This window comes from Rattus norvegicus, chromosome 1 (genome assembly GCF_021556685.1).
Source record: "Rattus norvegicus strain SHRSP/BbbUtx chromosome 1, alternate assembly SHRSP_T2T, whole genome shotgun sequence".
In the NCBI taxonomy this organism is placed as follows: domain Eukaryota; kingdom Metazoa; phylum Chordata; class Mammalia; order Rodentia; family Muridae; genus Rattus; species Rattus norvegicus.
The window spans coordinates 140,283,821-140,296,171 of record NC_141534.1 but is presented as its reverse complement, the minus strand read 5'-3'; the positions used below and the strand labels follow the sequence as shown (position 1 = coordinate 140,296,171).

At 45.9% G+C, this 12,351-nt stretch overlaps 1 protein-coding gene across 1 annotated transcript in view; it reads left to right on the top strand.

The window, feature by feature from the left end:
• Positions 1-11,469, top strand: part of St8sia2 (ST8 alpha-N-acetyl-neuraminide alpha-2,8-sialyltransferase 2) — a 75,261-nt gene extending 63,792 nt beyond the window's left edge. The window contains 1 exon segment of the mRNA NM_057156.2: positions 7,089-11,469. Coding sequence (NP_476497.1) covers positions 7,089-7,374 — 286 coding nt within the window. The 3' untranslated portion in view covers positions 7,375-11,469.
• Positions 11,470-12,351: the final 882 nt, after the last annotated feature.

Here is a 12,351-nt window from a genome sequence, read left to right as displayed (position 1 = left end):
CTGCCATCTTTGAGATTACTTTGCCTTCTAATTAAAATCTCAAGACTAGGATATTAAAGGTGCATTGTCAATAAACTTTGTGGATGCACCCAGCTAACCTCATTTGGGAAGGCAAAATTAATTAGTTTGTGTTTTAACACCCAGCTGTTATCCCAAGGAATGGAATAGTCTACAAATCAGCCACGCAGTTCTAAATTGGCCAGAGTGACTGTGGAGACAGAAAGGAAATCAGGAGTGATCTGTTCCTACCTAACGTAGTCAGCTTCTATTACAAGCTGCTCATTAAATGGAGCCCCCATGTCCCTGTCAGACAAGGTTCAGGAGTTCCTGTTTACCTTGGAGGCAGAATAAGGAGTAAGTGGGTCCCTCCAACAAAAGCCATCACACTTTGCTTTATTCTGGAACCATGTGGGCCATTAACACCTTTCTCAGGTAGGAATTATGGGTGGAAACTCTGGCACTGAGTCTGAAGAGCTGTATATCCGTTCCTGTCTCAATGTCCACAGTTCCGAAGCTGTGCACAATGCTAGCTTCCCCTTTCTTCTTTCCCACATCTACCCATTTTACAGTTTCATTTGAGTGAAATGGATGTGGCACACAACAGATCTCAGGTCTACTATCCAGACCTGCTACAATGGCAAAGCTTCAAGTTCCAGGAGTTTAACGAAATCGATGCTTGTGGCTCACTCTTACCAAATGTAATGGGAGTTGTTCCTAGCTCTCTTCTTTGGAGACCTATGATGCACCTTATTTTAACCAACCCATCTTCAGATTAGGGGAAAAGAAAATAGAAGCCTCCCTTGCTGTAATCTGGGTACCAGAACTGGTGATATAACCCAGCTTAACCTCAAGGATACTGGGATGTGTGGGGCGGGGAGATGGGGGGAGCACACTGTGGGTTCCAGAAATGCTACTGCCTCTGCCTAGGGAAGCAGGTACAGCATGCAGAGAGCTGGATGACTGCATCCTATAAAGGAATGTAAGCCTTGAAGCCCCAATTGCTAAGCACAGAAAAAGAGTAGGGGGAAAGCTCATGGTGATCAAGTAGTGTGACTGACAGGTTGAGCCAGGGAGGAGTTAGAGGAAAAACAAGACTCTTTCAGGAAGAGGGGACGGATGTGCTTAATTTGGGGAAAGAGAAAAAGAGAGTTCATGCAAGATGCAGACGGGAAGAGGTATGGAGTGGAGAGATCTCAGTATGAACATGTCATGGCACTGTCCCCTGCTAGCTGCTTGCTTGTCCCATTGATTAAACTCATACAACATAGCTTCTGGGCATTGCATTACTAGCCTGCATAGAAATTCATTTCAGAGAGCTGTCCCCTGCTAAGGCCTTACTATCAGAAAGTAAACAAAGCATAAATCCCTAGGATAGAATTTGGTGGTTAGTTCGGGGAGTGAGCCTCCGTGTGGTTCATGGGTCTCTGGATAATATCAGCTGCAACTTGCTGAACTCTGGATAACTGTAGTTGCAGCTACAGCCATGTCACCCCAACCCTGACCCACATGGAATCGCCACAGGGTGAAAACTGCCCCAGAGGCCAAGATTGGGAAACACATCTTATATCTAAACCCTGTCTAATCCTATGCATATGGACTTGCTTCTGCTCAGGAAAATCTTCCTGGTCCACTGCCTTTGCCTCTGTCCACTGAAAGCGGAAGAGAAGTTCAATCTAGGAGGTACCCTAACCACAGACAGATTCCATCTGACTCACTCACTTAATAAGGTCTCACATGACACTTTTAAGTAAATATATTTTTGATAATATTGGGAATCGAACCCAGAGCTTCATGCATGCTGGACAATTGTTCTACCACTGAATGCCCACAGTGTTCTACACACACACACACACACACACACACACACACACTTTCTAGTGCTTTTAAAAACAACTCAGAAAATCTTAGCGTCACCTCACAGAGCCACAATAAAATTGGCCATTCCTGAAGATGCATGCCACCATTGCCACTGCGCCCCATTATGTGACAACACAGAGGGCAGACACCAGTTCTCCTTATACACACCCCAACTCCCACTTTACTCCACTGTAACTCGGCCAAGTTGCTGGGCTGGCTGAGTTCTCATCTTTCCTATATTTACTCTGTCCCTCTTTCCCTTCCAAATAAAACCTGTATTTGGGTTCTTTCCCACCTCATAGTCAGAACAGGAGTTACTGGAGTTAGAGAAATCTCAGTGTGCAGACTACACAAAGGGGTAGGCTTCAGGCATCTCCTAAAGTTCCTGGTGTTGCAGTGGACAATGAATTAAGAAACTTCACATTAGGGCTAAAATGTGATAGGCTACCTTAGCAAAGGGCAAGCTCCCCATTACTGGATGTGTGTCAGTTGAAGCAGATGAACATTTCCCAGGGTGGGAGGGAGGACCTGCCATTGTTGGCTATCCTTCTGAGACTCATCTTTAAAAAAACAAACAACAAAAAAAATGTTACTGAAGTACAATTGATACCTATTACTTCCCATTTTGTAGCTGCAGTTTGATGAGCTGTAACCACCAGTTGTGAAATCACCTGCACAATCCTGCTTTTAAGGCTTTTATCACTATTAAAAGCCCTTTTATACCCATTTTCAGCCACTTGGAATCGTCTCCTTACAGAACCCCTGCCTTATCTCCCAGGGCCTTCCAGGTTCATCTCATAGCCCCGTTGAACAGAGAACACCATGGTGACTCAGGAGCCCCAACTTCAGCATCAAGCATCCCTAAACAACCACTGTGCGTCATTGCTGTTAGTTGCCAGACCCACATCTTAGCATCGTGTACTTCCCTGGCCAACCATGTAGTCTCAAAGGACAAAGAACATAAGTGTGCAATCAGAGGACCTGATGAAGGGAGCCTCATTTCCACCCCTCACCAATAGGATCTTGTTTAATCCTTGAGAACTTCCTAATGCCCCAGTCTGTGGTATGACCACTATGTGAAACCCAGGGTGAGGAGTAGAATACTGTGAAGGGCTACTGAAATCAAGGCTAGACTTCAGTTGAGCTACATGAGGGGAGTGGCTGTGGAATGTTATTAGGATGGCTGGTATATTAGTCAGGGTTCTCTAAAATAACAAATACATACATGCATATGTATATATGTATAAAGATGATTTGTTAGAATGACTTACAGTCTGTGGTCCAGCTAATTCAACAATGGTTAACTATCAGTGGAAGGACCACTAATCTAGTAGTTGTCCAGTCCATAAGGCTGAATGTTTCAACTGGTCTTCGGTATATGCCAGAATCCTGAAAAAGTGAGCTCTAATACCGCAGAAAGAATAGATTTGCTAGTGAGGCAAAAGCAAGCAGGCGAAAAACAATACCTTCCTTCTTCCATATTCTCATACAGACTTCCAACAGAAGTACAGACCAGATTAGAGGTGGGTCTTCCCACCTCAAAAGTTCTGGATTCAAGGTATATCTTCCCATCTTAAACATCAAAATTAGAAGTGCATCTTTCTGCTTCAAATTAAGCAAAAATCCCTCACAGGTGTGCCCTATATGGGAGGGGAGTAGTTATTTCCAAATGTAGTCAAGTTGACAGCCAAGAATAGCCATCATAGTTGGAGAAGAATAAGGGTCACAAGATGGACTTTTCAAAGCATGAACTTCTCAAAAGATCAGAACAGCATTGCAATATGGGGCAGTTGGAAGGAAACCTCACAAAGTACAGCCTTTCAGAAACACCCAAGTAGTTGCAATCTGTACTTCTGGTATCCTGTGGATTCTTGGAACAATGACATCAATTCCCCTCTTAGCTTAGGATCTCCAGCGTCAATATCTCCCATGAGATATCTCTCATTGGCAGTATGGCTAACTAATGTTATCTACCTAACTCATCAAAAGTTTTTATTGCTATGAAAAGACACCATAACCACAGCATCCTGGAACCCTGTGGGACTTACTACACATAGGCTACCCCTCATATTCTCAATATATTTTCTTTCAGACAAGTGACACCCCAACCCATGCCTGTAGCTAACCCATGGAAAGTAGGCTATGACCCTGTGGAAGCTCAGTGTAAGGGAAGGAAAAACTAAACACAGCCCTCTGTTCTGAAATCAGACCTCCTTCCATGTAAGTGATAATACACTTCTTCAGCAGTTCTATCCCTTAGCACAGAGGCAGCAAGAGAGATGAACCCACAGTATAATGAAAAGTCACACATGTGCACAGGCATGCGTGTGCACTGCAGTCCCATGAGATGTCAACAGCCTGGAAAAGAACCTATTAACAGGTGACCTCAGGTACAACCCAGAGACCAAGACAAAAGTGCAACAAACTCTTGATAGGGGAAGCACTATGAGACAACATAGGGCCTTGGAAGAGAGCTGTGGCCATTTATACTTGGGAGGCTGATACAGTGTAGGGAAAGTCAAAGCTGCCCATGTAGCCAGGGCAGGTCTTTTAGAGTTTCCACCATGGAATTCGAATGCCCCGTGGAAATGGGAGAGGTTTCTGAGAGATGCCCAGGAGGCTGTAAGGAGTAGGGGGAGGGGCAATGGTTGACTATCACCATAGAAACAGTAGTAGGAGAAGAAAGGAAAGATCTGTGCTGTGTCCACAGACTTGTTCTTTACTGTTTTCAATTGTGTCCTCTGTGTTTGCAGTTACCAGAGACACTGCACAGCTCTGTCTTTGTCGTTCCATCTTCTCCCCTGTTGGAAAAAATCTAGTTGCTAGGAAGTTTCTAGGTTCCCATAGGATAAAATGGAGGAGACAGAAGGAAGAGAGCCTCCAAGTGACAAACTTAGAGAACAACCATGGTTATACAAAGGATCACCAATCTCCCACTGTGCCCAGGAGAACTACAGGCCTGGATGTGGTCATTTGAACCCACAGTCTCTGATCTCGGTCCAAAGTGACATTAACATCAGAACAGATAGACAGTCCTGTTGGAGGGGTAGGTTGTGGGGGTCCTCAGAATACCTTTTATTTGATCAAACATTGCAAATATTGCATATTTTAATTACGTGGATTATTAGGCATTTGTAACATCATCAAATTCATAAGCTAATGCTTCCTCCAAAGCAAAGAAATGTTCTAGGGTTGACTCTGGGATCTTTTGGGTTCCCTTTTTGAGCTGCAGAAAGAGCCATTGTATATAAAGGATTTCTTGGGCTTCTAGGAAGCCTTTCCCTCCTCTACACTCCCTGCCAACTAAAATCACTATGAAGAACACACACACACACACACACACACACACACACACACACACACACACAGTTTTAACCTTCAACAGTAAGTAATATTTCGCTCTGGTGTCCTACTTCCAGCATGAATTTAATAAGCTCATCTGAGGATAAAGCTGCATGTGTTGCTGTGCTGTAGGACATCAGAAACCATGCTGGCCTTCACTTCAGTGGAATAGTGGCAAGTGGGAGCTTGTGAGATGCTGTGCCATGAAGGTTGTTTAAGGACAGAAAATGATGGTCTGGGTCTGGTTTAGAGACACATTGGGCCAGCTCAGTGGTCAGAAATTCTGCCTTCGAATTGGCACAGAAACCTGGCTATTAAGCTTGTTCTGCCGGGGGAAGTGGGGGGGAGTGGAGCTTTAACTACAAATAAAGAGATGAGGGGGGCACTCAGTTTGTCCAGAGACAAACAGTAGGAATCGAGAATGATGGCAAGCAGAAGGTTTCTCATGTGGAGAGAGATTTCTAGACTCTCCTGGAATGGTAGAACCTGGAGGTGTCTGGACTACATGGCAATATGAAAAATGAGTTCATCAAAGACTTTCTCCAAGACACAGAAAACTGACGATGGTACCATCTGAATTGCATATCTCCATGCTCTGGGCATGATTCTTCATCCAGAATGAAGACAGACTCTTCTATGCTGAGGTCCTGGCTAAGGTACACAGACACACACAGAGCTCCACTCACCTAGGAAGCCTCCTCTAGCGTCCTGCTCTCTGTACTTCTCTGTGTTTCCTCTCATCATTCTTTGACAGAGTCCCAAGGCAGGAAATACTGCCTTGCTATTCAAGGTGGATGATAAAATAAGGTGGTAGATCTTTAGAAGAAACATATAGAGAGAATCCAGCCCAGACCACTGCCCAGAGTGCCTTGGCTCTGCAGAAAAGCTACATGCATGGTCAGAGAACAGCAGCTGCCTCAGAGGGCAGGGCTTCTGGGAGCACTGATAGGAAACAAGCCCAACTGTGCCTGCTCAAGTGAAGAAAACGAATGGGACTCTCTGTAAGGCAGTGGGCTCTGTAGAAGCAAACATGCTTTCATAGAGATCAGGACACACCAAAGCATGTTGATGGTGGCTCTTTAATGTTCTTAGTGTGGTTGCATAGTCATAATTGGAGCCCTATGGTCGCAAAGCCAAAAATATTTATCTTCCAGTCTGTTACAAAAAAAAAAACAAAACAAAAACAAAAACAAACAAAACAAAAACAAAAAAACAAAAAAACTGCTAACCCTGCTTCAATTGTCAATAGGTTTGAGTTCAAAACAAGATACATGCCACGTGAGTGGCCTTGGGCTGCCAGTTTTCATCTTGGCACCCCAGACCTCACAGACTTTCACAGGAAAGCACAGACTCAAGGTGTAGTCCAGGTGCTTAACTGTGGAGGTGATCAGACTTCTGAGAAGGATGCCTTGGGTCTGTGACGTGGTGATTGGCTCTTGGAGTGGCCAAGAAAAAAGTTTCTTTCTTCTTGGAAAGAAGTAGTCACAAACACATTTCCTGATTGTTTCTTGACGTGTTTGTTTATAATGTATAATATATAGTGGGTATATGGGGGGGAGGTGCACATGCATGCCTTGCATGCAAGTATGTATGTATGGATACACGGTTGATATTATGTATCTTTGCTCTCTGCCTTCTTTTTAGAGACAGGGTCTCTTGCTAACCCAGAGCTCACTGATTGGCTAGGCTGGGTGACCAATGAGCTCCAGAGATCCTCCTGTTTCCACTGGGAGGTACCCAACAGGGCTAGAGGTGTACTCCTCCCACTTTTACCTGGGTACTGAGGAACCCAAACAGATTCTTATGCTTGCAAGCCAAGAATTCACCAACCGAGCCATCTTCCCAGGCTTTAGGGTTCCTTTTCTAACTTCTTTTTTTTTCTTCTCCAGATATTGGCTGACCAACAAAGTCCACATCAAAAGACCAACCACTGGCCTCCTGATGTACACCCTGGCCACACGCTTCTGCAATCAGATCTACCTTTATGGCTTCTGGCCCTTCCCATTGGATCAGAATCAGAACCCCGTCAAGTACCACTATTATGACAGCCTCAAGTATGGCTACACCTCCCAGGCCAGCCCCCACACCATGCCCTTGGAATTCAAGGCCCTCAAGAGCCTACATGAACAGGGGGCATTGAAACTGACTGTCGGCCAGTGTGACGGGGCTACGTAAGGAGGGCAGCCCATGGGACTCAGTGGCTCACTTTCCTGCCAGCTACACCATAGGCAGATGGGAGTCGGGGTGGCACAAACAATAGAACAAGCAGGCTAGTGGTTTTCTTTGTTAAAGTGTAAAACAGTGACCAGAATATATATATCTATACCTGCATATATATATTGACCTGAGTATTTATAACTGTGTGGTGTTCATCTAGCATTAGGCAGATAAGCCACAGGAAGAAGGTGTGGAGAACCCACCTGGACCAGATGGAGACTCAGTCCATCTTTGGGGGCAGAAGGACTTGACACGAAAAGAAGCCAGTCCCATGACTTTGGATGACAACCCACTTCCTGGGCTGGATGGATCTTTGGGCTCATGGATGAATGGAGAGCCACCTGTTGTCAGCTTCCCCGAACCTCCAAGTGAAGTAGATTCTGGGTAGCCCAGACCCAGAGATGACAGCTTGGACCAGTCTAAAGAGGTGCAGTTCATGGAGGAGAGACTTGAAGAGTTCCACTGGGCAAAGAGGCACAAGGAGACCAAGCAGCACTGGTCACAACAGAGCTGAGGGCTTTGTTCATGAACTTGAGAGTGCAGCTGCCCAAAGGACAAGTACGGATGGCGTCCCAGACAAGCCTTCCCAGTTATAGAGAAAGGCTGGAGGAAGCTCAATGACAGCCCCAAATTCTGGTTAGACAAGTACCACCTGGGACTTAGTAGGGCAGGACTTAGTAAGACGTGGCCCTAAAGAGGTAGATTGTTGTAAATCATGGTTTTAGAAACTTGACATCTTCTAGGAGTTTGCTCCACCTCAGAAAAGGACAAAAGAGTGTACAAATTAGGATTGTTTTTGTTGGGTGAGGCCCACTGAGGCAGAAGTGACCCTAGAACTTCAACTTCCAGGTTAGCTTTTATCCCATCCTCTTAGAATGTCACATGAAGGAACTCTACTGTCCCATCTACCACCAGAAAGACACAGCAGGTGCTTGAAAGAGCATGGTCACAGTAGGTGTCATCTTGTTCAAAACATATACAGTCAGCTTTCTAGGCACCTCACAGGGCCCTAGAACTGGGCACCTGGAAGGCTGTGACACATCTACCCCTGGGTCTCTACAGTCATTCCATGTTTGCTTTCTGCATCCTGCACTCTGAGAGTCCCCTGCAGCCAGCCTGCTGTGTCAATGTCACCTTGTCACTTTCCCATTTTGAGTCATCCCTGCCCACACCAAGCTCTTCTGGGAGAGGTTCCAGTGTCCACCCTACATCCCTCCCCACCCTCACACCCCTACACCACCAACCACTGCAGAGTTTTTGCAAAAGCCTTCTCCCCTCTGTTAGGGCTCCCACTTAAGACTTGTTTTTCTTGTAAAAAGCCCAAAGCCAAACACAGGTCCAAACACTGGACATAATCTCCAGGGGAAATCTGGGCTTGATGCCAACAACTTAGGGGTTGGACTTACAGGTCACACAGTGCAAAGCATTAGCCAGCTTGATGTGTTAGATGCAATTCCCTAATTCCCTCGCCTGATAAATAATGGTGTTTTAAAACATATTTGAAAGATAAATGTAAAAAAAACAAAACAAAACACTATTATCTTGAAGGTGAAGAGAGTTAAAAAAAAAAAGTAATCAAGATCCTCTCCCAAGCGTATGAGGCCTGACGTAATTAATCAACAGCCATTCAGAACACGATGCTTGCTCTAAATTAATGGCTGATGGGAAGTGAGCAAAGACAATGGAGGGATACCCTAGAACCATTAACCCTGCGTACAGTCCCTCCAGCCCCACGCAGGCTGAGGACTGTATATCTCTATGTTTCTCTCTTTGTTCTTGTTGCAGTATGAAGCTTGTGATTTGGGATTTGCGTCATAAAATGAATATTTTAAAAAGTAACAGCCATAACAGCCTCCCTGGGAGCTGAGTGGTTCAGCCTCCTCATGAGCAGCGGAGATAATTAGTATCATATTTTACATGTGTCCAGAGCTTTCCATCTGAAGGCTCTCAACGGCTCTAGAAGACACTTAATTTCCAAAGTCTGCGGTGTCCTGGAGGAATAGGTACAATCACCACCAGGGCTCTGCATTAGGAAAGCCCTTGGATGTCAGAACACCCCACGTGGAGTCATACAGAAGGCTGCAGAGGTCAGGTACTGGACATGACCATGAGCACCACCCAGCATCCTCTCTGTGAAGAGTTAGAGGGCCATTTGTCTAACTGGGCTTACACAGGCTATAACCTGATGGGAAAAGGCAGAGGTCCCAGGACCACCCATATATGCCCTTTCCCTAACTTAGCAGACCTGGCCTATTAGAATGATCTGGGCATGTAACTGCAAGATCTCTATGGGCCTTGGTTTTCCCTCTTGCCATTCTTCTCCAATCAGCAGCCAAGTGTCCTCTACTACTTACTGAGAACTCACTTGGGGCTGGGTTCTATTGAAGTCTTTTAACATAAACTGGTTGACTTTGGCTGGCCTTGGGGAGACACAGCCTTCACTCTTAAACTCATAGCTGCCACGTAACATCACAGCAGCCTCAGCCAGTCCCCTCTACTGTTGGCTATCAGTAACCTCCTCAGTCTGCCCGCCTAAGCCTGCCAGACCTCCATTTACTCTGAACCCCCAGTGGCCCCACCCTCAGCCTCTGCTATCACCAAAAAAAGGCCATTTGACATCAGACCTTTTCTCATATTCTCTTGGCCTCTCCCTCCCACTTAACCTTCATTCTTCCACAAGTGAGGCTTCTCCTGTAGGCAAGTAGTCTTTCCTCTCCTGCCCTCAGACTTTTCCCAGCCCCTCTTGCATTCACCCTGATTCCTAGAGCCTCTCCACTTAACTCCTCTACCACCAGACCTTGGCAGCATCTGCAGTCCCTACTGCCACCAATCCCCCGTACCACACCTTAATGTTCCCTCCTAGCCTACTCCTAGGACCAGCATCTATAGCCACCTCCATGTGCTAAATTGAAAGGCCTCTCTCATTGCAAAGCCCTATGGTGAATTCTCCTGGGCAAAACACTATGTTCTTAAGATTTTTACCCCTCCCATCCCAACCTCCATGACCACGTATTTATATATTTATTTATGTATTTATGAGGTATTTATTGGCATTCCTACCTTGAGCTGAAAGGAGCCAAGGAAGATCTGCCCATTTTCCCCTCTCTTCTCCCGGTACCACAAAGTAACCATTCCTTCCAACAAGGTCCTCCCTGAAGTCCTATAAGCCATGCATCCATAGTTGCATGCTTTCCTTCAGACCCAACTGCCACTACCCAAAGAATACCCTCAACTCCCCTTAGCTGTTTAGCTCCACTAGAAGCTCCCAGTTCCAAGAAGATACACTGCTTGTTAAGCATACTTAATCTGCTCTGACATCTTGAGCTCAAGACATCTGAAGCTAAGTAGACCATCTATCTTCCCAGCATGATCCCCTATTTTCTGGTTGGAATACCAATGATTCTTTCAACACAGTCTGGGTCCCTAAGATAGCCACTGACTCATCCATGTATTCCCTCATTACTCTTTCCAACTAGTCCCAACCTCACCTCTACTTGTCCGTTGGACCACCTGAGTAGTGGTCTCCTCTCCCAGACCTCCCTGAGCATGCTCAATGGTATGTAACTCCAGCTCTTCGTGAACTTTGCTAAGATCTCCTGGCCCACAAAAATGTGCCTGTCTTTATCCTGACATTACGCCCAATCAGGTCCCTTCATACCCTGCAATGGTCAATCCAGAAGAGTTGTCAGTATTGGAAAAGCACCGTGTTTCCTGGCCCCGTGCCTTTGGCCTTGCAGTTTGCATCTTCTGGATCATTCTTGAGTTTCTTCCAAGGCGCATGCAGAGACCACATCCTCCATGAAGCCCTCCCCAGTCCATCAATGCTGGGACCTCTCCCCCCACAGAACCACCACAGCACTTTATTTCTCCCTTTCTCACGGCACTTACCATATTCTGCCTTGTATTATAGCTACTTGTGCACTTGTCCTATGTCTGTTCGTAGACTGTAACCCTGCCAAGGGCAGGCACTGTTTTATTCATCTGTATCCATCACAGCATTAGGCGTGGTGCATAGCACACAACAGTTGCTCAATAAATGTTTGTTGGATCAAATCCTGGATGTCTATAGAGGCTTTTATAGTGAATGAAGCCATTTCACATCTATCATGCTGAGAGAACCTTCTGAAAACTCATGTGGGTTGGACCAAAGCAGAAGAAATAGGTCACTAAGCTGAGGCAAAGGCCTGCATGGAATTTTCACCAACGTCCCCCCCACCCCCACCCAAGGGCCTTTTCTATAAATCCATGTGGTTGGAACACTGGTTGGAAACTAAAAATTGACTTTCGGTAGATGTGGGCTTGGCTGCCCCAGGTTAGTATCATATCTTCCAAGGACGAACTTTAATATGAACCATAGCACATATGCCCATCAATGCAGGCAGATTTTCACTGTTTCTGGGGAGGACAAATGCCATTTGGGTTTTCTTAGAGCCTGGAGGTTTGAGCTGTGGGACCTCGTCCATCATTCCCACTGTTGTTGTTGAGGGTGGGAAACCATCCATCCAGATGGCAGGGAGACCAATAGCTCCAAGAGGCTGCTGGTTGATGAATCTCTTCATGCCTAATTAAGGCTCTCTTTCCAGAATGGAACAGAGACAGTTATTGATGCCAGTCAGATGGGACTCCAGACATGAATGCTCCCTCATAAATGCCCTTAATAGCATCTCCAGTGACACTAACAGCCAGCCCCACCCACTGCTTCTTACCACCCCTTCCGGGTGTCATCTTTTCCCATCTTCATCCCCATCCTTTCACTCCCCTCCTCCAAAGCCCTCCCAGGTCCTGAGTGGCAGCTCTTAGCCCTGGGTACCTGAACTCTAACCTGAGTCATTGTGAGATGGCATGGAGGGAAAGGAGGAGGCAAAACACTTAATACTACCCCTCTTGGAGGCAGAAAACAAATGGCTTTTGTTCTGGTGGTGGGCCATTCACAGC